This window comes from Lepidochelys kempii, chromosome 3, assembly GCF_965140285.1.
Source record: "Lepidochelys kempii isolate rLepKem1 chromosome 3, rLepKem1.hap1, whole genome shotgun sequence".
NCBI classification, from domain to species: domain Eukaryota; kingdom Metazoa; phylum Chordata; order Testudines; family Cheloniidae; genus Lepidochelys; species Lepidochelys kempii.
The window spans coordinates 111,417,775-111,445,067 of NC_136382.1; the positions used below are offsets into that span (position 1 = coordinate 111,417,775).

A 27,293-nucleotide genomic window follows, 5' to 3' on the forward strand; every position below is an offset into this window, starting at 1 on the left:
GGCTCTTTATTATTTAAATGTCTGGTGCTTACTAATTGCATTTGACAGGCAGGACTTTCAATTAGTGTTACCTAGTAGAGTGCCTTTCAATAAGGAGGCAGGAATCAGTGCTCTGGGGACAATATGACAACTGGGTATGTTACAGATTATGTACTGTGGGTCTACAACCCCGGGGAACTCTTCGTGCCATTTACTAGTACATTTTTGGCAGGCTGGTTTCATCTATCTAATCTATTTACATAATCCACCTACTATATGTCCCCATCACTACTGCATGTGAGTGTCTCATCAGTATTTAAAAATACTTGCCTGGGTCAGCAAGAGGTAGAGAATGGGTGGGGGAGCAGCAAAGAATTGACCCACTTCTCTTACTCACTGGACACCATAGCTAAGCCAGCATGGGTAGGTTGTAATTTACTGCTGGTATAGGCCAGTGGCAAATAACTACCTCCTAAGAGCAAATGAGAAGAAGAGGAGGAATTAGGAATCAGGTATGAGTTACTGCAATACGGTGTCTCCCCAGGGCTGTGCCTAAAGTCACATTCTAGCCTTAAGCGTATGCCCCTAGCTGAGTTGCATTATGGCATACTCTTGTGCTCCTTGAGTAGGATGGGCATCATCAACACCCTTTAGTTCACAAGGTCAGGCACATAGATAGAAAACCCATTCTTGTTCCAGTCAGACCACGGGAGACTAGAAATAAACAATTATGGTTCCAATGGCTACTGTCCGCTCTTAAGTACAAATAACAAACATGTGAGCAAAACTTATGGAAGTGTCATAAGGCTTTTATTTAACATTGGGCTATAGTTTCATCCTGTATCTAACTGGTGACATACATTATTTCAAAACAAAAATCTGAAATAAAGTGATGATCAAATACATACATTTAAAATAACTTCCAGTGGCTTCTTCACATCTGAGGGCATCTGAGGGGTAGAAGATAAAGCAAAATATATTATGATGGACATTCTCCGTGAACAGTGCCCAGCATATTGTAACAGTGAGATCGCTAACAAGTCTCCAGTGGTAGGATTTCCTTATAATTAAGGTCACATGTGTCTCTCAACACCTCTTTATCATGGAATAAATCTCTATATAGACAAATCGTTTTTCTAAAAATAACTGGAAAAGGGATTTAGCTCAGCCATCTGCCTCTAGAAATTAGTTTCTTAATTTTTGTGTCCTCAACAAGCAACTCTCCCACCCAATCAGACCCTCAGTGGAGGAATTTCTCCACTTCCTCCCCTCAAGGTCATGAGTTGCAGCACCTATTTTTGGCTGAGTGGGGCATGTTTGGACTCTGGAGCCTAGTGGTGTCCTTCCCAGTTTTAGCTAATGGGACAGCAATGTCTGAGCAGCAGTGGAAGCACTTGTCTTCCACAGGAGCAAGAGACAGCTGGTATTGCAGAACTTCCAGGCAACGCCAAATAGGGGAATGAGATGGACACTGCACCTGGGGACTCTAAACTGGGCAAGAGCCTGCATATAGGCTCACCAGGCCAGCTCCCATATCTTCTGCTTTAACTCAATTTTCTTTATTGTTATTTATCTTGCCGAGGCACCAAGAGGCCCTAATCAAGGATTGTGGCAGTGTTAGGCACTGTACAGACAAGGAAAACAAAAACAGTTCCTGCACCAGAAATCTTACAATCTAGGATAATCTAATAAACCAGGAGTTCTGCCTTGCAGTAGATTAAATATGTATAAGTGGAACTTTTCCCCACCTTTATGCACAGCATCTAGAGTACACTCAGCACCATAACAAAGTACAGCAGTAAATTTAACTAAATGACATTAACTATAAACCTAAACGAGAGAGAAAGGGCAGCTCTTGCCTAATTAATTGAATTTAACTTGCTGTTTGTTACAAAAACAGAACTGCAAAAATCAATTTCCTTCTTCTTTTTCTCAGTCAGACCATTTCATTATAAACGTCTTTGTAAACACACCAAAACAGAAGGCTCTACCTGAAATGGTCAAACAACCCTGACTACCCAAGCCAGAAAAAAACCAAAAACCACACTGTTGACTTTTATTTCTTTATATAGCACTTCTGAATTGCTCCACCTTCTTCTTACCACAGTCTTGCCATCTTGCATGGCTGTATCTTGTGATATTTGTCCCAGCTCCTGGAGTCACATGAGTATCTCACCTTCCACTTTGCAAAGTAAGTTCCTAGCCCTCCTGGTTGCAGTGAAAAGTTTGAAAACAAGAACCCCAAAGGCTAAAAAACAGAAGGCAAATAAAAATCAACTAAATTAATTATTGTTTTTAAAGCTCATGATTTCCCACACACTCTCTCTCTCACTCACACACGAATTTGGGGGGCCTGACTTATGAATTTTGAATGCTTGGGGTTGGCAACTCTGTGATGAATCTCTCCCCTCCTCCAATCAGCTTTTCAACCACTAAGGTTTGCATGAGCAGCGAAGAGGCCCAAATTTCTGATAGAAATCATCTTCGGCACGAACCAGAGCTTCCTCATCTATGTAGACAGCTGGTCTCCTGGAGGCCACAAAGTACTGCACTTTCCTCAGGTTCCATCCCATCACATACTTTAACCAGCCACAGATGGCGGCTGTGGACCTGCCCACACCAGCATTGCAATGCACGTAGACGATATGTCCATTCTCTAGCAGCCCGTGCAGGAGACAGACAGCCTGAGGCAACATCTGTATTCTTCCTAGGATTAAAAACAAGGCACATTCCCATGAACACAAGAAAGGGAGGATCACTGTTAACAATATGTTTCTCTATTCTGCTGTACTGTGAAGTCATAGTGGCAGGCAAAGAGAAATCTATTAAAGCTAGTTTCTCTTCTTTCTCTGGTAAGAGAATATAAATGTCTACATAGGTTTTCTGGACTGTCAGAAATTAAGTACTCTTTTGCACAGGCTAGGCCTAAGATTTCCAAAAGTGAATAGTGATTTTGGATGTCCACATTGAGATACCTTACAAAGGCTCAATTTTAAAAGGGTAGATGCGAAGCACTTCCTAAAAATCTGGCCTACATGTGAAACTGTAGTGTCAGTTTTCCCAAATGACCTTCAACCCTCACATTTTGCTAAGTAATAGTTCCAGGTAATACGAAAGTCCACATAACTTGGATCCAGGACCTATTTGGCAACAAATGGTGATCTGCACTAAAATGTGTGTAATAAATCAGTGGTTCTCAACCTTTCTAGACTACTGTATCCCTTTTAGGAGTCTGATTTGTCTTGCGTACCCCAAGTTTCACCTCACTTAAAAACTACTTGCTTACAAAATCAGACAAAAATACAGAAGTGGCACAGCACACTATTACTGAAAAATTGCTTACTTTCTCATTTTACCATATAATTATAAAATAAATTGATTGGAATATAAATATTGTACTTACATTTCAGTGTGATACTTGCGCCTGATCTTCATTTGTGAGCCTTGTCTGAAGCCCGAGCCCCACCACCCCGGGCTGATGCAGGTAACTTAGCTTTGTGGGGGCCCCCTGTGGCCTGGAACCCCAGGCAATTGCCTTGTTTGCCACCTCCCTAATGCTGGCCCTGCACCTGCACCACCCCCATACCTGTCCCGTGCCCCCCTGGGGGTTGCAACCCCCAGGTTGAGAAACACTGATCTAGATGAGTTGAGTACCCCCTGGAAGACCTCTGCATACCCACAGAGATATACATACCCTGGTTGTGAACCACCAAAGATTACTTTTATATGGCCCACTGTCCCATACAGACTGAGTTGAGACAACCAATTTTATTTCACAGACCACCATAGATTATGTTAAAACAGTGGAGCCAGAAGTGAAATGCTTTAGTCATACAGTGTTTGCGAAGCCATCCAGATTCTCTTTCATTTCATGTCTCATACAAAGAATAATAAAAAAAAATAGCAACTTATATGAGAAGTATAAATGTTTCAACCAATTTAGAGGCAGAATCGGTCCACAGAGGCATAAGGAAAATAGGTACTAACTTGATTTATGTAATAGTAGGGTTACTTTAGATGAAATATACTTTAATTAATGTATTCAATTAATTCATTGTCAAATTGAATTCAGTGCCAAAGATGGTGTTTGTCATCAGTTCAGATATGGAGGCTGTATAGTATTTAATCTGAACACTGTTTCCTCCCCGCAAAAATCAACTTTTAACTGACCTATAAATGTATTCTTATATTTCCAATTTAAAACAAGAATATGGAAAGAACACTTCACATTTTATCCAAAACGATGGGGACAAGAGCATCTCCATAAACCCATGTCTCAGTCTCAATTTTAGAAATGTGCAAAATTAGCAGCTGCGGTAAATTAAGCCTTCCCAAGTCTCTCCTATGAAAATGCTATATTTTGCCATCATAGTACATTAGCAATCTATTGGAACATTCTGTGTAGAGCACAGACATACCTTTCATATCATGTTCAATTCTGAACATTAAGTAACAAAGAAATCCTCCTAATCACACACCTCTCTCTACTTATATGTTTTTAGGGCCTATAAATGGCAAAACTTCTACTGGCAAATTAGAGTGTATGCGGGCGGGGGAGGGGGTGGATTTGGTACTGCTGGAACCATGAGCTTCTCATGACCCATTTTCTTCAATTATGTGCATATGCTGGCATCTCCTATAGCCCTCTGTTGAGGGTCACTAGGTCTTTAGGCAAGGAGGACTAGATGGGATTTCCTTTGAAACTCATCAACATTGCCCTTTAATTTCTATCAAGCACATGGTTATGCAATGCAAAACAATCTTTTCCCCTCAAGGGTTGAGAAATCCCAGTCCCTATCAGTCCAAGGAGTGAGACTGCAAGAATCAAACCCTCGCTCTTCCCCCTGGCATAGCTGATCATTAACACAAAGCCAATCCATATTTTTTATTTCATTTTTCTTCCAAGTCTCCTGCCTCTCTTGATGCATATAACTGACATGACAGTTCTCTCTCTGTGACACCAATATTTCACTATAATTAAAAATTATCCTATATATTTTCCAGTATTGCAAACCACTCAAGTTTTCCAACCTCCTGCTTATCCATGGTTTCTTATCACTTAATCTATTTTTTAATCAATGTACCAAGGATTGTAACAGCCAAATAACATATCCTAATTTACGTTACAATTTGGCGTGCTATGCGTATCCTATATGATTACAAATTATTATATGTGACAATACAGTGGCTCAATAGACTGGCACACAACTGCAAAGAGAGTGGTGTACTAAGGGAACCAGAGTAGGTTACCTAGCACTGCTTATTTGGTTAAAACCAGCAGTTATGGCAATTTCATTTTCTTGATGTGCAAGCCAATGGTCATCAACCTGATGAATTTGCATTCTCACTAAATCAGTGCTGAAAGAAAAGGTTTTCAAACAGTCACCAATTTTCGGAGGGGATGGGGATATACCGAGAGAGGAAGATATAGATCAGAAATCGTTTGGATGACCTCTCTGCATATGACAAAGTGTACAGAATTCATTAGGGACAACACAGCAAAGTTACCAATTACAATTACAGTAATAATAAACAAAAGTTATTCAGAAAACAACAACACTAAAGCAATGTCATCATGTCATTGAGAGGTTTTGCTATTATTTATCCAGTTGTAAGACAGGTCTGAACATTACCTTCAGTGCTCATGTCTGGGGTTGGCATCCAGACATAAGCGAGACCTTCCTCTTTATACAGTTTCATAAGCACCTCTGGGCTCATGGGTTCTGGATAGCGGTTACAGCCCCAGGAATTCTGAACAACATCCCACTCGGTCTGGAAGTTCATTACAGCCGTAACACCCAATTCGTGTTTTAGCTTGATGGTCACATGCTCCACGTGCCGAGGGCAACTTCCCAGCCAGATGTTTGGCAGAATCCTAGCATTGAAAAAAATTGTAGCGTAGCTCATTAAGCACTTTCAACAAAAGAACTCCCCCACCCCTGCACAAAACTCACATTTTCTGTCAGCTGAAAAGGCATTCCGGTTCAAAACATCAGCACGTGAGATACATTGTTAAACACACCCGTTTTGTGTCCGGTGATAAACAGCTTCTCGTTTCATTACCATTTAACCAGTAATGTACTTTAAGAACCGAACTCTAAACCCAGTGCACGCAGCCAAATTCACTTCACCTGTGTAGACTGCAACCCTAGCAAAACCATGGCCTAATTAGCAGCACAGGTCTCAAAGACACCACTCATTCAATCCTGCAGCTGAAGCTTACTAGCAGCGTTGATGAGAATAAGGGAGCTCAGAAGACTCACACAATCTCTATGCAGAAAGAAACCCAACAGGCTCACAAAATTCAGATGTTACAGTAACAAATTGTAAGCCATATAACTATTGTTGTTTTATAGCTACTGCCATCGCAGCGGGCAAATCAGATCAGGTTAAGTCACCACCAGCCTAAGCCATATTTTCTGTGGTCGTCAAAAGAGTTTGGATTACTTCGTCCCCACATGCCTCTGCAATTCTGGAGTCCAGGCAGGACCAGCTACAGAAATGTGAACTATGTTTGGGCTCCCTGGAAGAACCAGAAGAACCTCAAGAGGATTGGATAATTTGTATAAATAGCCACACGTTTTGGTACTTAGACAAACCAAACCTCCAAACCTTCTGTGGTTTTCCCATCTCTAATGATCATAAAAACTATTATATGCCTTAGCAAGCTTTGGTACATAAACAAACTGAAACACAGAAGTGGGTGCCTAATTTACACATGTAATTAATGTGATTGCATTCCCAATAGAGTATTTACATGTTTAAATCATCAGCTACACATCTACCTGGCCTCTGGCACATACAAATATCCTATTTGCACAGGCAGTTACAGTAACCACACATGCAAAATAGGCACACAGTTGCACATGTAATTTTGCAAATCAGGCCCTTAATTATTCACAGGAAAAAATATGGCATCTTTAAGAGTCAGCTTCCATGACTCCTTTCAATCTATGATGAAAGTAAGTGTAGCCCACTGTGAGTGTGTGTTACAAGTCCCACTTTGCACCAATCCACAGCAGATATGAATGGTTACAGCTCCCACCTAGAGAGCCTTGGCCCTTTAGTTCAAGCTATAGCCACTCATGCTTTCAGCTCTGGTTTCATCCCCAGTGTGTTGGCCAAGACAGCAGCTGTCACATAAGTACTTCAAAAATGAAATAGGCCAAGGATGTACTGCCCACAGCTTTTTGCAAATTCTAAGCATTTGGGGTCAGACTGTGGAGTCCTTGCTCCCCCAAAGAGCATATATTCACATGAGTAGTCTCATTAAATTCTAATGTGAATACCCCCCAGCCCCTAAATTTGATGGTGCTACCCTCAGGAATAAATGGTCACTAATAGGAGTAAAGGCTCTGCAAATGGACTTTTGATCATGATTACATCCATCAGACTAGCCAAATTCAGTGTCAGCAGTTTGTTTTCCTTATAATTGTATTGTGCTAGCACCCACAATATGCTAGGTACCCATTAAACACATGGGAACATACAATCCCTGCCTTGAAGAGGTTACAATCAAGGCACCTCTCTTAATATGAAGATGAAGAGTGTGATTTTAAAATTCTGTATTTACAGCAGGGCCCCATCTCCCCAGTTTACAGAGAACTAATAAAAACGGTTCATTGGGGCACATTTATTAGGCAGGTTTCAGAGTGGTACCCGTGTTAGTCTATACCAGCAAAAAAAAACAAAAAACGAGGAGTACTTGTGGCACCTTAGAGACTAACAAATTTATTTGGGCATAAGCTTTGGTGGGCTAAAACCCACTTCATCAGATGCATGCAGTGGAAAATACAGTAGGAATATATATACACACAGAGAACATGAAAAAAGTGGGGGTTGCCATACCAACTGTAACAAGACTAATCAATTAAGGTGGGCTATTATCAGCTGGAGAAAAAAAACTTTTGTAGTGATAATTAGGATGGCCCATTTCAAACAGTTGACAAGAAGGTGTGAGTAACAGTAGGGGGAAAATTAGCATGGGGAAATAGTTTTTACTTTGTGTAATGACCCATTCACTCCCAGTCAATGCCCCTCTGCCATGTACATTGGCCAAACCAGACAATCTCTACGCAAAAGAATAAATGGACACAAATCAGATGTCAAAAATTATAACACTCAAAAACCAGTCAGAGAACACTTCAACCTCCCTGGTCACTCATTTCAGACCTAAAAGTTGCAATTTTCCAACAAAAAAAACTTCAAAAACAGACTCCAACAAGAAACTGCAGAATTGGAATTAATTTGCAAACTGGACACCATTAAATTCGGCTTGAATAAAGACTGGGAGTGGATGGGTCATTACACAAAGTAAAAACTATTTCCCCATGCTAATTTTCCCCCTACTGTTACTCACGCCTTCTTGTCAACTGTTTGAAATGGGCCATCCTGATTATCACTACAAAAGTTTTCATTTCTCCTGCCGATAATAGCCCACCTTAATTGATTAGTCTCGGTACAGTTGGTATGGCAACACCCATGGTCAGGATTACAGTCCCTTAATTTCTAAAACTACACAAACCTACCATAGTCACTGCTACACCACCCCACCTTCCACTCACATAAGAGATATTGTATAGAAAAGGCGGCCTGGTCAGGACTTGCTTACACATTCGAGATCTGCCACTATCATCATGGCCCCTTAGGGCCCTTGGTTATCAGTATAAATTAAAGCAGCTAATTTTCACTGAGGACCAGATCAGTGCCTGGATGACCCCACGATTGGGAGAGCAAAACAGTGGTTTAATGCCACCTCTGTGGCTCCTCTCCCTATACCAAACTGTGCTGAGTGCCCGTTGGCCACAGCGTTTCATGATACAGGATGAGAAGCCAACTGTGTTCTCTGAGGACAAGAGCACCTTGTATTTTTCTTCACAGTTTTCCTGAGAGTTCAGTATATTCATATAATAAACCCCCAATGTTTTATGATTTGGGAATCAACTAACGTACAGAGTTATCATCTCTTCCAAGGGACAGAAGTGTAGATTCTAGCAGATGATTTAACCAGGAGGGACTAGAGTCCTTAGACCAATAATGCAATACAAAAATTGGGCTACAGAGAAAACACTACCTTAGAAATCGTTTCCTATGCTTATCCAGCATACATGCAGATGAAAATCTGTGAGTGCAACATATTCTGTATCCAGATTTCAGAGTAACAGCCGTGTTAGTCTGTATTCGCAAAAAGAAAAGGAGTACTTGTGGCACCTTAGAGACTAACCAATTTATTTGAGCATGAGCTTTCTACCAGGTGCTTTGAGACTGTCCACCAGAACTTTTGGACCTTCTAGAGTCCCCATTGTACTTCAGTTCACAATTAGTGAATCGTCTGGTGGCTTTACCATTGAACATCATCATATTTCCATTCAATGGAATGGAGGAAAATGGCAGTACACAGAGCAGAATCAAGACTAGGGCTGTCACCTGCCTGGATTTAGACCAAATGACTCTTATAAACTGGTTCCTTGAGACCAGCTCCAGGAGTTTTGCCACTGAAGTCAACAGGATCAGGATTTGCTCTGGTCTTCCCTATTCTGTTTACCAGTAATGGCCATAAAGCCTTGGTATACAGTGCATGCATTACTTAATTGGGTTTAATTGTTCTTTTATCAGGACGACATTCATTATAGATAACGTGCTCTGCACAGTGACACCAAGCAGATTTGTTTATTTAGTCAATTTATTTAAGAGATCTAATTATGATTATTTCATTCTTTGGTGCCTGGGCTTTCATTCAGCTTTATCAAGTTCATTCCTTTATTTTCTCTTCACTTAAAAGAGGGTTTCAGTTCAAATACAATCTGCAGAAATTGATGAACAGTTCAGTAATTGTATTCTATATATTTATGCCAGATATTCCTCACTTATCAACGGTTTCACTGTATGATAGATAATGGAAGTTAAAGAATTGTAATGCTGGGGGTGTAATGCTAGGGGATGATACTTTCAAATTTTCACTTCCCTTACCAAAAAAGTATGCCCTTTTTAAAAAAAAATGAACTTGTTTCCTTCTGGAAATTGCCACTTTATTTCACTAGGTAACCAGGTTTGGACTAGACTAGTACCAGGGGTGAGCAACCTCTTCATTTTCAGCTTTGAGCTACTCAACAGTTGCTGCCTTCCAGCTCCAGAAGTAATTACTTTTCAATGGTAGATTAAGTAACCTTTCCATATAGTTTGAAAAACATTTACAGATTAAAGGGGATATGTAAATGAAAGATCATTTCAACCATTAATCCCCTTCTCTTCCTAAAAAAGCAATGAGCCAAAAATAGTATGACACACTGGTTTTTTAAAGTGGAATTATAGGTATAATATGTCAATGTAAAAATGTTGTTTGCCATATTGTCGTAGCTGTGTTGGTACCAGGACATTAGAGAGACCAGGTGGGACAGACAATATCTTTTATTGGACCAACTCCCGTTGGTGGAAGAAACAGGGTCTGTGTCTCATCTCTTTCACCAACAGAAGAGGCTCCAATAAAAGTTATTACCTCACCCACCTTGTCTCTCACTGTAAAAATGGCCCTTTCTTACTCAATGTATCTGTGCACTGTGTGTTATTAAGGCCTGGTCTACACTAGAACTAGGTCAAAGGAAGCTGCCTTAAGTCGACCTGTTAATGTATGGGTCTACACTACTGGGTCCTTTATGTCAACCTAAGTTGCCTCTGATGTTGACTTCTGTAATCCACCTCTGCAGGGCTTAGTTTGATTTTCATGGGCCGACGGCGAGGTAGTATAGATGCAGCGTTTTGTAATTCAACTTAATTGGCCTCCAGGTGGTGTCCCACAATGCTCATCTGTGACTGCTCTGGAGATCATTCTCAACTCTGCTGCACTGCAGCAGGTACACAGGAAACAGCCCCTCCCCTGCTAAAGCCCCAGGAGTTTTTGATTTCCCATTTCCTGTTTGATCAGCATTGGGAGCATGCCAGCTTGAGCACAGCTGATCATGGAGACTACATGCCCCAAATGTGCTCCGGCCTGGTCTGCACAGGAGGTGATGGATCTCATCGCTGTGTGGGGAGAAGAGACTGTACAGGCAGAGCTCCAATCCAGCAGAAGAAACGCTGACATCTATGCAAAGATCGCTCATGGAATGAGGGAGAAGGGCTACAAGAGAGAGACACAGCAGTGCCATGTGAAAATAAAAGAACTTTGCCAAGCGTACCAGAAGGCAAGGGAGGCGAACAGTTGTTTTGGTGCTGAACCCTACACATGCCAGTTCTACAACGAGCTGCATGCGATTCTCGGGCATGACCCCCACAAGCAACATGGACACCTCACAGATGTGTGAGTCTAGGGACAACAAGGAGGATGATATGGTGGATAAGGAAGAGGAGGAGAAGGAGAATGGGAGGCAGGCGAGCGGTGGATCCATTCTCCCCGAGAGCCAGGAAATATTTTTAACCTTGGAGTCTTGTGGGTCGCGGGACATCACAGTCGACTTCATTAATTCGGGGGCTTGAGATCAAATTAGATAAAGTTGACTTAATTTTGTAGTGTAGACAAGGGCTAAGACTAAAACATTATATAGGGACTCAGAAGACGTGCTCAAATCCCAGCTCAGACACAGACACCCTGTGTGACTTTGGGCAAGTCACTTAGGGTCCAGTGACTAAGAGCTTGTTTACACGTTACTTCAGGCCACACCAGAGAGGTGTAAATGCTAGTCTGCATGAGCCTGTCATGTACTGACTGGCCTGTGTGGACCCTAAAAGTTCCCCAGTGCATGCCAATGTAGTCCTGTTTCAAAAAGTCTGCCTTTGTGTAAACTAAGGAACTTCTAGTGCAGGAATTCTCAAACTTCATTGCACCGTGACCCACATCTGACAACAAAAATTACTACATGACCCCAGGAGTGAGGACCAAAGCTTGAGCCCATCCAAGTCCCACCACCCTGGGAAGGAGGGTTGAAGCTCAAGGGCTTCAGACCCAGGCTGGAGGTCTGTAACCTGAGCCCTGCCACCCAGGGCTGAAGCCCTCGGGCTTCAGCTTTGGCCCTGAGCGGTGGGGCGTGGGCTTTGTCTTTGGCCCCGGCAAGTCTAACGCCAGCCCTGGTGACCCCATTCAACCGGGGTCCCAACACACAGTTTGAGAACTGCTGTTCTAGTGGATGGCAGGAGGGTCCACGTGGGCCGGTAAGTGCAGGACACACTAGTGAGGACTAACATTAACACCCCCTTGGTGCAGACTAAAGCATCCTTTTGACTTGTAAAATGAGGCAACCAATCTGGAATCATCACTCATAAAAAACAAACATGGAACCTTGTGAAGTCACTTGTACAGTTGCTTTTCTGACTGTCTTCACACTTTAATTATTTTCAATGATGCAAACATATATCGTGCTTGGATGATTCTCCTCCAAGACTCTTTTAGTCTTGATTAATTATGGCTGAAACCACATATTTATTTCATATAATCAATAGATATGCAATAGTTTGCTCACCCATACAGCCATACTGAGTCTGGAGCAGTGAAAGATTAGTGTCCTGATACTTTTTTGCAGAGTGGATTGCCACTTTCAAGCTAAAAATATATCCACCAAAGAGCCACACCACTGTGCCTTTCAACCCCAGATCTCTATCTGCAGCCTAAAGCCAATCTAGCATTTGTGGTCTTGTAGAAAACAGCATGATTCAAACCTTCAAGGTCTGCTTATACCTATGGCTGACAGCGTCAGTCAAGGAACAGTACTTTGTCAGAGTCAAAGTACTTCACACAGGTAATTGGCCATAAAGTCACTCTCAACCTGCAATTTGTTTATATTGCTGATCTCATTCAGATCAGTCAGTACATTATTTTGAACACAAGGCAGTGGATTCTTCCTCTGAGGCCAACTCAAGATGTAATCTAATGTAATCAAAACTTGAAATTCACTTCACTTGGCCACTCAGACACTCCACTACCACCTCACATGGATTAAGGAAGATCAAAATAAGAATCCGAGGATGCCAAGAGGAATACTAATATATACAGATAAAAAGGGCATCATCATTCACCTGAGGTGACAAAGAAAACAGTCTTCAGGTTGACCGGCCCTTCCCTCAAGGCTTTTAGTCCCTGAAAGGCTAAGGATGCAGCTCAGAATGCATTTCTGAATCTTTCCCTGATGATGTTGCAAAACTCTTTCATCCTACCTTTGCCTTCTACCTAGTGATATCTCTTTTCTGTGTTACGTCACATCACACCAAAGTGCAACATCACCACCACAACATCAACACCCACAGCTATCATCATCTGTGAGCTCCCTCCTTTGCAGTGACCTTCTTTAACACCTATAGGCAGTTGTTCTTATGAACCTTCCTGCCTCCCACCTGAGTACCTAATTGTTCTTATTGCTTCTGGGCCTTCTGAGCTCCCTCTCCCTGAAAACCTATGTGAGAGTAACAGTAGTTTGCTTGCTAGTGTCCAGATAGGGTCCTTGCATCTTGTCATGATGATGATTATGATGATAAAGGAGAACATATTCAAAGCAATCTAGAAAAAATACTTAGAAAATAACCTAATCTGCTGGGCTATTAGTTTTAACAACTACCTCAGGAACAGTAGAGTTAGGTCAACACTGAATGCTTTTGAACATCTTATCCTAAAATGTATGGAGCACTCTGTTTTTGCAGGTGTTTCAATCTTTCCAACCCTATACAACTGAGATGCACAAGAAGCTGACAGATTAGTTTCACTTTCTTCTCACAAATTAAATGGCAGATCTCTGGTATATTTTACTCTGTTAATCAAATTGTATTGTAGCACAGTATCTCAGAGATCACAGACGACTTAGACCTACAGTGCTGGATTACAACCTCAGTTACACCTGTGTATAACCTGAGTAACTCTACTACTGTTAATGGAGTTATTACAGATTTACATCAGTGTAGCTAAATCCATTGGGTCTAGTCCATGATCATCTCAATGAAGACTCTCCCCTATGGTATATTACTTCCTACTTTATCCATCTGAGTTTTAAATGATTCTAGTGATTAGGCTTCCACTACTCATCTTCTTCTGTTGTTTATTTGTTGCAGCTCTATTCCAAAATGTAATTCCTCATACCCAGCAGACTTAGAAAGACTGATTGAGAGGGTATGATGACTGACCTACTTTCTCATAGCTAGATGTCCTCTCCCTCCAATCAAGGACTGAAACACTCTATGCTGTGGTTTGACTTGGAATGCCACTGCCTGCACTACACCTATTCTGTGGATACATGGAGGAATTCAGTCTCCAAGACTCTCAGTCAACATTTTTCACAAGAAAAAGGGGTAAAATCTGCAAAAGACTGAGAATTATTCTGGATAGTCAGGACTAGAGAAGTTTGTTAAGAATTCCACAGGTACCAAACATAGCTGAACAAATAGGCAGAACAGTGGCGGTAATACACCTTGGAATAAATAATATGAACTACTCTAATACATCAATCTGATGAAGTTCAACAAGGACAAGGGCAGAGTCCTGCACTTAGGACGGAAGAATCCCATGCACCGCTACAGACTAGGGACCGAATGGCTCGGCAGCAGTTCTGCAGAAAAGGACCTAGGGGTTACAGTGGACGAGAAGCTGGATATGAGTCAACAGTGTGCCCTTGTTGCCAAGAAGGCCAATGGCATTTTGGGATGTATATGTAGGGGCATTGCTAGCAGATCGAGGGACGTGATCATTCCCCTTTATTCGACATTGGTGAGGCCTCATCTGGAGTACTGTATCCAGTTTTGGGCCCCACACTATAAGAAGGATGTGGAAAAATTGGAAAATGTCCAGCAGAGGGCAACAAAAATGATTAGGGGACTGGAACACATGACTTATGAGGAGAGGCTGAGGGAACTGGGATTGTTTAATCTGCGGAAGAGAAGAATGAGGGGGGATTTGATAGCTGCTTTCAACTACCTGAAAGGGGGTTCCAAAGAGGATGGATCTAGACTGTTCTCAGTGGTAGCAGATGACAGAACGAGGAGTAATGGTCTCAAGTTGCAGTGGGGGAGGTTTAGGTTGGATATTAGGAAAAACTTTTTCACTAGGAGAGTGGTGAAACACTGGAATGCGTTACCTAGGGAGGTGGTGGAAACTCCTTCCTTAGAAGTTTTTAAGGTCAGGCTTGACAAAGCCCTGGCTGGGATGATTTAGTTGGGGATTGGTCCTGCTTTGAGCAGGGGGTTGGACTAGATGACCTCCGGAGGTCCCTTCCAACCCTGATATTCTATGATTCTCTGATTCTATGATCAATGGGTTCTAAATAAACTAGAATCAACCAGGAAAGAAAACAATGTGTCACTGTGGATGGCTCAATGAAATCATTATTTCAAGTGGAGGTCAGAAAGCAACATTAGACTATACAAATAACTGCATTTAAAGTAATACTAAAAATATGGTAGCGCCATTATACATATCAATAGTAAACTCACATCTGGAGTCCACCATTCAATCCTGGTCATCCCATTTCTAAAGAGATACAGGAAAAATGGAAAAGGAGATAAAAATGATTGGCATCATGAAAAGATTTCCATATGAGGGAGACTGAAAATAATAGCCCTATTTAGAGGTAGACAGACCATTACATAGAGACAAATAAGAAAGCACGTGGCAGAGGTATATAAAACAATGACTGGAATAGAGAAGGCCAATTGGCAAGGCCTCCGGGGAAGGGAGGGTGAAAGGGACATTTTGCCCTGGGCCCTCCATTTGAGTGGTGCTGCAAGCTAGTGCGCAGGGTCACATTGCCACTTGGGTTTGGCCCAAGGGTCTCTCCATCATGATGGAAGGGCAGCCAGACCAAACCCAAATAACCCCGCGCACCTGGTCACAATGTCCTGAACGGGGAACTGGGCCTAGCCCTGTGGGACAGGAGCTGAGCCACCACTGCAGAGTGAATATGGTGCAAACTTGCTCTCCAACTTCCCCTTCGCCCCTCCCTCACTTCTCCTCAGTGATAATTTTTTTGGGGAGAGGAATGAAGAGGGGCTCAGTTTCAGATTTTGTCTCAGGCCCCTCCAAACCTCTGTGCAGCCCCATCAATTGGATAATCCTATTAATCCTTTCATAATACATGAGCAAAGGGATATTCAATTAAATTGAAAGGCAGCACATTTAAAACAGATAAAAAGTTTGGGGGTTTGGGGGGTTGTGCACAGGATAATCAACCTGTGGAACTCATTGCCAAAGGCTAAGAGTTTATCAGGATTCAAAAAAAGGATTAGACAGTTTTATGTAATATACTTGAATCCTCCCATTATACATATAATAAAAATATAAAGGATATAAACATTCATGATTCAAGCATAAACAAACTATTAAGAAGAAGAAAATCCTCTTATATGATGGTTATTTCACATATTTCCTTCCTTTCATCTTCCTCTGAAGTATCTGGTACTGGTCACTGAAGGATACTTCACTATCTGGATCACTGGTCTGATCTGGTGTGAGAATTCCTGTGTTCCATTAAATTCACTTTACATGAAAATAAAAAACAAATCAAAATAACTCCTTATCTGATGAAACAGTGGAGTAGAATTGACAGATTGAGGCCCAGCTTTTTCAAAGCGGCAATTGTTTACTCTGCAGACCTGACCCATTCTGCTGGTGACTTACTGATAAAGTTCTCCCACAGACCAGCCAGATCAAGTTTTACAATGAGAGGCTTGACTTGAATAGGATTGAGCAAACTGATGCACTGAACTACTGACAGCATGAGCAGAAACACTACTGACTGGAGTAAGAGAAGAAGATACAAGGATTTGCCAGCAGTATGATCTAATCATTGAAAACTATGATCTAATAGACAGGCATGATAACATCAATTTTATCAATAAAGACACATAGAACGGCCATAACCTGAGCAAAAGCCAACACAGGAAAAAAGCTGATTAATGGGAAAAACATACACTGCTGAAATGACATAGCAGCAACGTTATTAAGGCTACTTACGCTCCAGAACAAAAGTTTACTTTTATCTAATGCCACAAGCAGAAGGAATATAATTTCGTGATTAGAAATTCATCCCAGTTTACTATTAAAGCTGTAAGGTTTATTTTTAAGTATAGAATTCAACTGCAGGTTTTTAAATTAGGAGAATTAAATAGACTACAATATAGTTCCAATGGTTTGGAGCTTTTTCGCTTCTCATTATCTGTGGCACCCTGATGAAAAGTAATTAAGCTCTGGCAAATTTTCTTCTTAGATGTAATTTGGACTACTTATCCGGGATTCTCAGGTGGGAGTAGACTTGGCAACTGAATGGAAACACCTGTTTTTATCACTGCAGAACAACACAGTTTATCAGTCTGCAAAATTTCTGAAGCCCTTGAACACTGGTTGATATGCTTAATAAATGCTTATTTATTCAGTGTTCACAAATTTATTTATGAAATATGGCACCAAAGAGCCTGGTTCACTGATCTGCAAGATAAACAAGGCATTAAGCCAATCAACCTTAAGTTAACAATAGAATCAAATGAAAACAAAGGCTAAGATATAAAAATAATACCGTGCTGATAACTGAGACATGAGGCTATGCTGACATCAAGGTGCTAAGCAACTCATGAAGGTGCAGCGCACCCTCAGCTTATATTGATTTGAGGAGAGGAAGAATATGTTAGAAAATTGCAGAAATGGAAACAAAGTACTTATTCCCGATTACCATTTTAAATGGCATTCACAGGTCAAACCTGCAGCCCCCACTGCACCAATGATACACAAAGGAAGGAAAACTGCCCTAGCAAGGTTGCTAGGGATTCTCCTTTATACCACTCCCTGATGCATCTCCCAAATATAAGATGTGGAAGGAGGCATGACCAGAGTGCAGTATGCTCCAGTCATCCTGGGTTGATGGAATTACCCCTAAGGGGCAGTTACTGATGGCATGAATTAAAGCATCCCAGTAGCTATACTCTTTTATGTCACAGCCTGAATCTGGCTTACCCCAAGGAAAGAGGAAGTGTAAAGGTAGATTTAAGCCAGCTTTGCTCCTCTGCCCCAGTGAGAGCTTAGCTGGACCCAAGGATCTGGCCCAATGTTTTTTAAGCCTCTAAAAGCAGAGGGCACACTCCACTGAATTCAATTGAGACATTCCTGCTTGTCAAACCAATTAATTTGGCCCTACAAAATAAGTAAGCAAAATAAAAACATAAATAAACAAAATCAAAACCCTTAGACGGTTTCTTTATATCTCATAAGGCTGTGTTATAAAATGGTGTATGGTAGAATAAAACTACTTTGATTCTGTCTTCTTTTCTGGGAATGTCCTAGCACAACTTGCCATGGTCATGCAATACTTTAAGTATGTGACCACCCTCAACTTTGGAAAATTAAGTGTTCTCTTCCACATCACCTGATACGTAAGCTATGTTATGTGAGGCGGCATTTTGCATTTGTGCATTGTGCAATTGTGGAAAATCTTGTTCCAGATGGTTATTTATATACACTCCAGTGTCTTATAGGAGTTGACGTCCAAAGTTAGCCCTGTGAAATTTGCAGTCAAATTTTACCTTCTAACGTGCATGCTCATTGATTCTGAGGAGATGTTTGCATACTATATACAGCAGAAACCAGAATTTGGTCCTCTTTGGTCCTGATTTTTCCCTCACTTTCACTGGTATAAACCGGGCGTAACTCCACTGAAGTAAGTGGCATGTCACTGGTGAAAAGCCAGGGTGAAAGAAGAATCGGGTCCAGTGAGCTCATGCCAAATGATCTGAGAAGTTAGTCATGAAGATGGCTTCTCATTTGGCTTCAGAGAATTAGTATTTAAATGCTCTGATTACAAAACACTGCTTAGTGCATTGGTTGCCAACAGTTACTTGCTACATATGTCTTCATCACATTGCCAGCATTCAAATTTGTTTTGAATTAGAACTAATAATCATGAATGTGAGGTACAACAGGGGGTGCTTAACTAAGCCAGATAGAAATGAGCCATGAATCTGTTGGCACCAGGAACCAGGATTTCTAACATTAGTGCTTAACGATGGGACTGATGCCACTACCAGCACCTTTAAAGTTAAAATACCTTACAAAATTCATCCCCTAAGGGTGAACTTTAAGTAAACAGTTCAGAAGACACAGGCATTGCTGGTGAAAATGTCTTATTTCATCTTTGTGCTAAGTTAACTTCACAGGGGCTGGTTCGAAATCTGAACTTCCCAAACAATGAGCTACTCCCCAAAATCCTACTGCTGGGATCCATTGGGTACACATTAGAAACAAGCCCTGAAGATGAAAATTGTGTAACTGAAAATTAACTTATTTTGGTTGAGAGTTGGCTTTGTGGGCTAGTGCCAGTGTATAAATATGAAGGTGACAAAGTCTCTGCTGGACATGAAGAGCCTGGAGCTCTCTGGAGGAAGCACATTCAGAATTTGTGGTACGTGAAGAGGATGGAAATAGCCCACTTAATAAGAAAAGGGGGACTTGTGGCACCTTAGAGACTAACCAATTTATTTGAGCATAAGCTTTCATGATGCATCCGATGAAGTGAGCTGTAGCTCACGAAAGCTTATGCTCAAATAAATTGGTTAGTCTCTACGGTGCCACAAGTCCTCCTGTTCTTTTTGTGAATACAGACTAACACGGCTGCTACTCTGAAGCCCACTTAATGTCACTCAAATGCAACCCCTCGGACAGGTTTATTTGTAGTTAAAATGTCTTAGAACAGCACAGTGAATTGTAAGAATTGTTAAGAAAGCTAGAGACATGCTAGAGAATTACAGATGGGAGCATTAGGCCTTATAAATACTAATAGAAAAAATCTGAAAAAACTCATCTGACCACAGTGAGAACTCCAAAAAGTTTTAAGACAAGGTAACCCCAAAGCACAATCATAGGGACAAGATGGCAGGACAAGGACAAGGCATAGGGACAAGATGGCTGGACACTTCAATTGTATATAATGTACCAATCAATTGCTACATTATAAACCCAGGAAGAGCAATATTGACAGGGATGGTGTGCTGCCAAAACTTTAACATGGGACTGCTTCAGTCAGCCATACAAGTCATTCTCTGAGTAAATACTCTTCTCTCAACTTTAAATAAACAAACATATTTTATACTTTTAAGCACTAGCTGAGCGACACCTCCAGCACTCATGGGAACACTCACTTTAAGAACTCCATTTTCCAACCTACCACCTAGCCTATCACCAGAGATGACTGGATACCCAACTAGCTATTCCATAGCCAGAGGCCATAAAATGTCCTACATGCCACTACCACCATCACCACTGCAGCTGTCACATAGGGAAGCTACTTACAGGAGCCTCCATGAGGTGCTGGGGAGGGGGAAGCATGGTGGATTAAGAAGTATTGGGCTGGGTTATGTGGGGAGGGACTGGTGGATTTGAGGTGGGGTGGAATTGATGGAGTTGAGTGGTTTTCTCCTGACTCTTAGAGGAGGCCCTCAGGTGGTGTGTGTTGCAGGGAGAAGATGAGTACTTTTGCAGCTGTGAGGATTGGTTTGAGAATAAGGCACCAGGCTCCCTCCCACTACCAGGTCTTGAAACTCTGGTCTAGACAGACAGCAGTGAGGAGAAAGGTGGGCTGCAGGACTCATGCTCAATGCAACAGAAGAGCCCTGTCTCTTCCTTTAAAGAGCTTAGTCTATTTAGTTTAATGAAGAGAAGGTTAAGGAATGACTTGATTACTATCTGTAAGTACCTACGTGAGGAACAAATATTTAATAATGGACTCTTCAGTCTAGCAGAGAAAGCTATAACATGATCCAATGGCTGAAAGTTGAAGCTAGACAAATTCAGACTGGAAGTAAGGTGTAAATTCTTAACAGAGTGTGTGATTAACTTTTGGAACAATTTATGAAGGATCATGTTGTATTCTCAACCACTGATCTAGTCTGAGCTCCTATATAATACAGACCATAGAACTTCTAAGAATTATTTGGGGGAAATTCTATGGTCTGTGTTATACAGGAGGTCAGACTAGATCAGTGGTACTCAACCAGAGGTACATGAACCCTTAGGGGTATGCAGAGGTCTTCCAGGGGTACATCAATTCATCTAGATATCTACCTAGTTTTACAACAGGCTATACATAAAATGCACTAGCCAAGTCAGTACAAACTGAAATTTCATAGACAATTATTTGTTTATATTGCTCTATATACTATATACTGACGTGTAAGTACAATATTTATATTCCAATTGATTTATTCTATCATTATATGGTAAAAATGAGAACGTAAGCAATGTTTCAGTAATAGGGTGCTGTGACACTTGTATTTTTATGTCTGATTTTGTAAGCAAATAGTTAAGTGAGGTGAAACTTGGGAGTACACAAGACAAATCAGACTCCTGAAAGGGGTGCAGTAGTCTGGAAAGGTTGAGAGCCACTGTACTAGATGATCACAATGGCCTCTTCTGGTCTTGGAATCTATGACTCTCTTCTGGCACTGGAGCAGTAGGAAGGGAGATAATGTGAGATGTACTCTGAGAGGTGGTATGGGAAGGGAATTTTCCCCAGCAGTAGCAGGAGGCTCAGTCCTAGCTTCAAAGAGGGCTAAGTGCAGTAACGAGTAGAGCTTTTTCCAGTGGCAGAGAGACCTCAAGAGGAGATGTGTCTAGTCTTTTTCAGCCAGGACTGACAATCATACTATGGAGTCCTGAGAAAGCTTTGGAAGTCAAGGAGGGAAAATAATTAGTTTGACTAGAACTTTTAGGAAGCTGGCCTACAGCAGTTTGTTTCTATGGGAGCATAAAGTTAACAAGCACTGGGAAGGGAGGAGTGGTTGTCTGGTTTTTTTAAAACTACTTTTTACTTAGATTTACTTTGTTGCCTAGGATTATGATTTCATCTGCTTTGAAATAGAAACTGTGGGCACTTTGATAAAAGTACTAAAAGTGACCGACTGTAGTTTATGTAAGTACCTCTAGATCCCCTGCCAAACATTATTATCGTAACTCTGTAAAGTGTTACTCAGCCCTCGATAACAGATAGCCTTACTTCCTACACCACAAGTGTAGTAGGGAAACTGGGTTTGTTTGTTATTTTCTCTATCTCCTTTGGTGGAAATGTTACCCACTGGAGAGTGGTGAAAATGCCTCTCTGGGGCTAACCATAAAGGATATGAGCTGTTACAGCCCACAACTACAGTGCCTTGGATCCATAGCTCAAACTGTGGCAACTGAGGCTTTCAGCTCTAGAGATCTCTGGTTCAATCCCCCATGTGTAGACCAGGAAAGTGGACATCACAGAAGCACCTCAGCGTTACGGTAAGTTCAGCAATAAAGGATCTAGCCTTCTTTAGTGCTATGTTGTGCTCATGGTGAAATTCACACAAATGTGAAGGGTCCACATAAGACTTTCCACATCTTTGAAGATTGTTACAGAGGGAGGGGGCACCAAAGGAACAGCACACTGGGAAACTCTGCACACCCTACCTGGTGAAGAGCGAGGTATTTTCCCACAAAGGCTCTGAATATGCCAGTTTTGGGGTTGGCTAGAGATACACATATCCAGTGGCCCAAAACTGCAGGGCAGAGAGTCAGTTCATGGCCACACCCACCAACAGACTCTATGGATGAATGTGGCTATCTCACTGCTCCTCCTTCCTTCTTCACTCAACACCTGTACAAAGTCCAAATACTTGGGCTGTGTGTTTGAAGGGGTAAATTTCACCCTTAAAGAGCACACTTAAAAAGAACTACAACTACTAACATTTATCACTTTCACAATCTTATTTGCATTTCACTTTTCGCCACATTAAAAATTAAATTCGTGCTTTCATTGCATTTCCTCCCTCTTCTCCGTTTTTTCTCCCTGGATGTTTATAATCATTTTCAAATTATGCAGCCTTACCACAGGAAAAAAAATAAAAATAAAAAAAGTACCCTAAGACATTTCATTCTAATTTGCAACTCTTTTTTGGTCTGGGTTTTTCCCTCCTCTAATAAAAAGGATTTGAAATCCATATTTCACATAGATTGGCAACCTGCATGACACTCTGCTCAATTTTTGTCATGGTTCACTGAGGACTTTCACAATAATAAGAGTTATGCACCTAACTCCTTGAATTTGAAATGAAATTTTCCACTGCACAGCATTAAAGCAAAAAATGAAAGATTTTCAGTTAGAGCCCTTTTCCATGTTCTCTAGGAAGACAGCAGCAGTTCATCTGTTTTGTTTTGTTTTCTTCTGCAGAAATAAAACAAAACTCTAGCAAATATAGCAGCAACTCTGTAATATTTATTTATTCTCAGGAAATAAAACAGTAATGTTTCTGAAACTAAACTTCAGGGAAACTAAAGGAGATATTCAGGTTTAATATCTAATAGCTTTTTTGTTTACAGTTAAAATATGATCCTTCACACTTTTTTACACAGAGGAACCTTGTTGAATTCATCTTTCAAACATCAAGGGTTTTTAAGCTGCAAACCTGAATCTATATTTGTTGTCTGTTTTATAAATTCCTAAGGCATGAGGAAAAAGAAAAGGAGTACTTGTGGCACCTTAGAGACTAACCAATTTATTTGAGCATAAGCTTTCGTGATGCATCGGATGCATCTGATGAAGTGAGCTGTAGCTCACGAAAGCTTATGCTCAAATAAATTGGTTAGTCTCTAAGGTGCCACAAGTACTCCTTTTCTTTTTGCGAATACAGACTAACACGGCTGTTACTCTGAAATAAGGCATGAGGGAAATTTTGCAGGTTAGCTGTAGTTCACCAGTTTTTTGAGATATTCTCTACTCTAGTTCTATAGTTACAATAGCTAAGCAATGTTTGCTTATTTTACGTAGGGCATTTTGGGACAGAACCACAAAGGAACTGAAGTGCCTAAAGCCCAGTTGAAGGTACTATTGAGAGCCACAACCCCCCCCCCCACCCCCATTCAGTTGCTGCCCAATGCTGTAGATGCCTAAACTTATCTTGGCACCTAAATTTTTGCTGTAAAAATTCTGTAGGGGCCTAAGTTTCTACCTCTGAGCATAAGCACTGCTTCCTCCCCCAAGACATCCAGACACCTATCGCCTGCCTAAGCCTCAGCATAGTCTACAAACCAGGGCATAACAGGGGTGTTCCCTCCTCCTCTCCCACTGGGCTCTTTTGGATAGAGTTGGGCGTGTGAACAAGAAATGGCTTAGGTGCCTACACAGCTGACTCCAGGAGATCGGCTCCTGGCTGTGATGGAAGCAGAGAGGGGCAGGGTTTAGGATTCACCCCCTCATCAGCTTGTTAGGTGGCTCCCCATCTAGCATGCTGGCTTTTTTGGATCATTCTTAGATGCCTATCTCTTCCCATTCTTTTTACAGGAAGTCTGGGCACCTAATTCAGGCTTTGCAGATCCCATTTTTTGTTCGAGTCATTTTCTAGGCACTTAAAAGTTAAGCATTGCAACGCTGAGTGTTGCAACACCTATTTCCCTTTATGAATCTGGGCTTCTGTAATTTAGAAGATACCTGTTTCAGAAATACAGTATGCACCTAACAAAAACATCATAGCAAAAAAAACTAAGTCAGTTTGTAATCATATCAGCTTGTTGATTACGGTCAATCAGTTTCCAAGAAAGAACAGTCCTGCATTCTAGCCTTGAAGCAGTTTCCCCACAGTGCTGGCTGTGAGTGAAAATGACTCCGATTTTGGAATCGTAATCAATTTCATTCACAGCTGGCAATGTAGGCAAACTGCTTCTGTATAGCAGCACAAGGCTACTCTGTCTCTGACAGTTTGGACCTTAAAGAATAAAAATGGCAGTAAAAAGGGAAAAAACAAACAATCAGAAGAAAAATAGAGTGAGGAACAGAGAGACAACTAACAAAGAAAGAGGAAAGTAGAAACTACAAGAGTAGTTGAAAAGTAGAAACTACAAGAGTAATGACCAAACCCAATTTTCCCTCTAACTGTGCTATCTCACCTAATATTTGATTCATTGGACCATCAAGAGTTGCCTTTTGACAGCCCACAGGGTGAAAACAGTGCAAATCAGTTTGTTTACACCTGCAGTTTCCTTGCCAAGAGGGTTCCTGTTCTTGCCTCTGCTTTTTTCCCTGAAGAAATGGTATCAGTGTTTATTTTCCTTAAGAAATAAGGAGATCTTATGCAGCAACACAGCTATGTGAATTTCCATTTCAAAGAGCAGCAATGTTTTTAAGCAACTGTTACACATTGGCAGCTAATTTAGGAAAATATCCATTTTGACATCACCAGCCAATCTCAGCTCACTGTGGTTTTAGGGAGGGCAGATCATTCTACCCTGCATAGTGACTCACTCACAACCATCTCTCTAAGGCCTTGTCTACACTGCAGAGTTTTGTCAGCAAAAGGCAGCTTTTGGAGACAAAAGAGTGGAGGTGTACACACTGCAATGTCACTTTTGGCAACAAAACTCTTCACTCTCACAGCGCTTTAACGTGGCTGTGTAGTGTAGTGTAGTGGCTATAGAGTCGTGGCACCAGCATTGGGAGAGAGCTCTCCCAGCGCTGTAAAAAACCCACCCCCATGGGGGGAATAGCTACCAGCTCTAGAAGTGCGGGTTCCAGCGCTGATGCACTGTCTACACTGCCACTTTACAGTGCAGAAACTTGCAGCACTTTGGGGGGGGGGTGTTTTTTCACACCCCCTGAGCGAGAAAGTTGCAGCGCTGTAAAGTGGCAGTGTAGACAAGGCCTCTGTCTTTCTCCTCTTGCTCCCAGATCTACAAGATAATAAAAGCTACACTGCCTTTTCAGAGCAAGCCCAAACCAAGCCAATCCCATTTCGGAGGCATCACTTTCTGCCAATCCCCAAGCCAAAAACAAGCCACACACTTCAATGACAAAGCTACTTAAAGAAAAGCAACAGGCTACTTAATTTAAATGAATGGGCAATTACATACACAAAAAAGCCAATACAGGCTTGTTAAAGCAGAAATTCCCCCTCCCCGCCAGAAAGCCCCAAAACAAGCAACAGGCTACTTAAAGAAATGAATAGGCAATTAAAGTAACAAAGAAGCCAATATACGCTTTGCTGGGAGCTGCCTTTGGCAAGTAAAGATCTAGTAGGATGTCCATGGAACCATGGAATTGAGAAACCTGCATCACGTGACACAGTACCTGCCCCATGAAGCACTGCAAACCCTTCCCAAAGCACCCTGCAGCCAGTTGCACAGTGGAATAGCTACCCACAGTGCACTGCTCTCTGTGTCGATGCAAGAGCTGCTAGTGTGGATGCACTCTGTTGACACAAGGAGCATAGCATGGACATGCAACAGCAGTTTAATTAAAACGCTTTAACTAAAGAGGCATAACTTTTGGGAACAAAACTCTGCAGTGTAGACATAGCCTAGTTAATCTACTCAATCAGATAGCCAGTTCCCTTTCACACACACATACAGCAGAACAAAATCCAAACAAAAAACAAAACAAAACAGGAAACTACGAGGAGGGGTGCTAAACCTCATCACTCACTCATTTTACATTTTACATTGTTACTGCCCATTCCCTACTCCTGGGGTTGTAGATTGCGTGGTTAGATTGTAAGCTCTTTTTAGCAAAGGCCTTGCCTTCGTATCTATCTGTCAAGCACCCAGCATACTGTTGGTACTGTACAAATAGCCAGCTGCTTCTGTGAAATAGAAGCATTATTTTTAATACAATCCTATGCATCTTTTCCTTCCCCCAATACCACCACTTCTAGTTCAGCTGAGCTGACTATCAGCTATTTTCAATGTGTCTCGACGACTTGTCTTGCTCACCAACAGAAGCTGGTCCAATAAATGATACTACCTCACGTACCAGGGCAATTACACAAAATAAATCATGAAATGTCATTGGAAAAAATTCCAGTTGTACATCAAGAATAATTCCAACTGCTCCATGTCCAAAGGTAGGCAAAATCCCAATATAAAATCTCAGGTTTACTGGACTACGAATATATGAATAATGCAAGCAACATACATGGTACTTTCCTGGAAAGAGGAGAAAGGAAAACAAAATACCCCCAAACCAGGTGAACATTAATCATACTGATGGCTATCACTTAATAAATACCTTGACATAAAAAAATAATTAATGGCTGCCAAAGTTGGCAAGGTTTTTAAACAGACCCATTTGTTGTCACAACTGTTTTTCTCCCATTTCATCATGTTTATACAGACAATCTATCATTCTTTGGTAGTTAATTCCACCGTGTCACTCCAATGTCTAGAAAATATTTTGTGTCCCACTGATACCACAGTACACAATAAATCTGACAGAGTACTAGAGAGTGGCCATTCTTCAGGTTTAATAGAAGACATAATGCAGATAATGATAATAATGGTAGTTTAACAACTGATGAGAGTCAAGCAAAAATCCTACTCTGAAATTACTCCACCACTGGACAATCCTAAACCAAAT

At 41.4% G+C, this 27,293-nt stretch overlaps 1 protein-coding gene across 2 annotated transcripts in view; it reads right to left on the reverse strand.

The window, feature by feature from the left end:
• Window positions 1-767: 767 nt before the first annotated feature.
• The window catches only part of EPM2A (EPM2A glucan phosphatase, laforin), a 50,710-nt gene continuing 24,184 nt past the window's right edge, over window positions 768-27,293 (reverse strand). For both annotated transcript variants that reach the window (XM_073337536.2, XM_073337537.1), the window contains exons 3-4: window positions 5,613-5,854; window positions 768-2,686 (exon numbers count right to left, since the gene is read on the reverse strand). In XM_073337536.2, coding sequence (XP_073193637.1) covers window positions 2,412-2,686; window positions 5,613-5,854 — 517 coding nt within the window. In that variant the 3' untranslated portion in view covers window positions 768-2,411. The remainder of the gene's footprint in view (window positions 2,687-5,612; window positions 5,855-27,293) is intronic.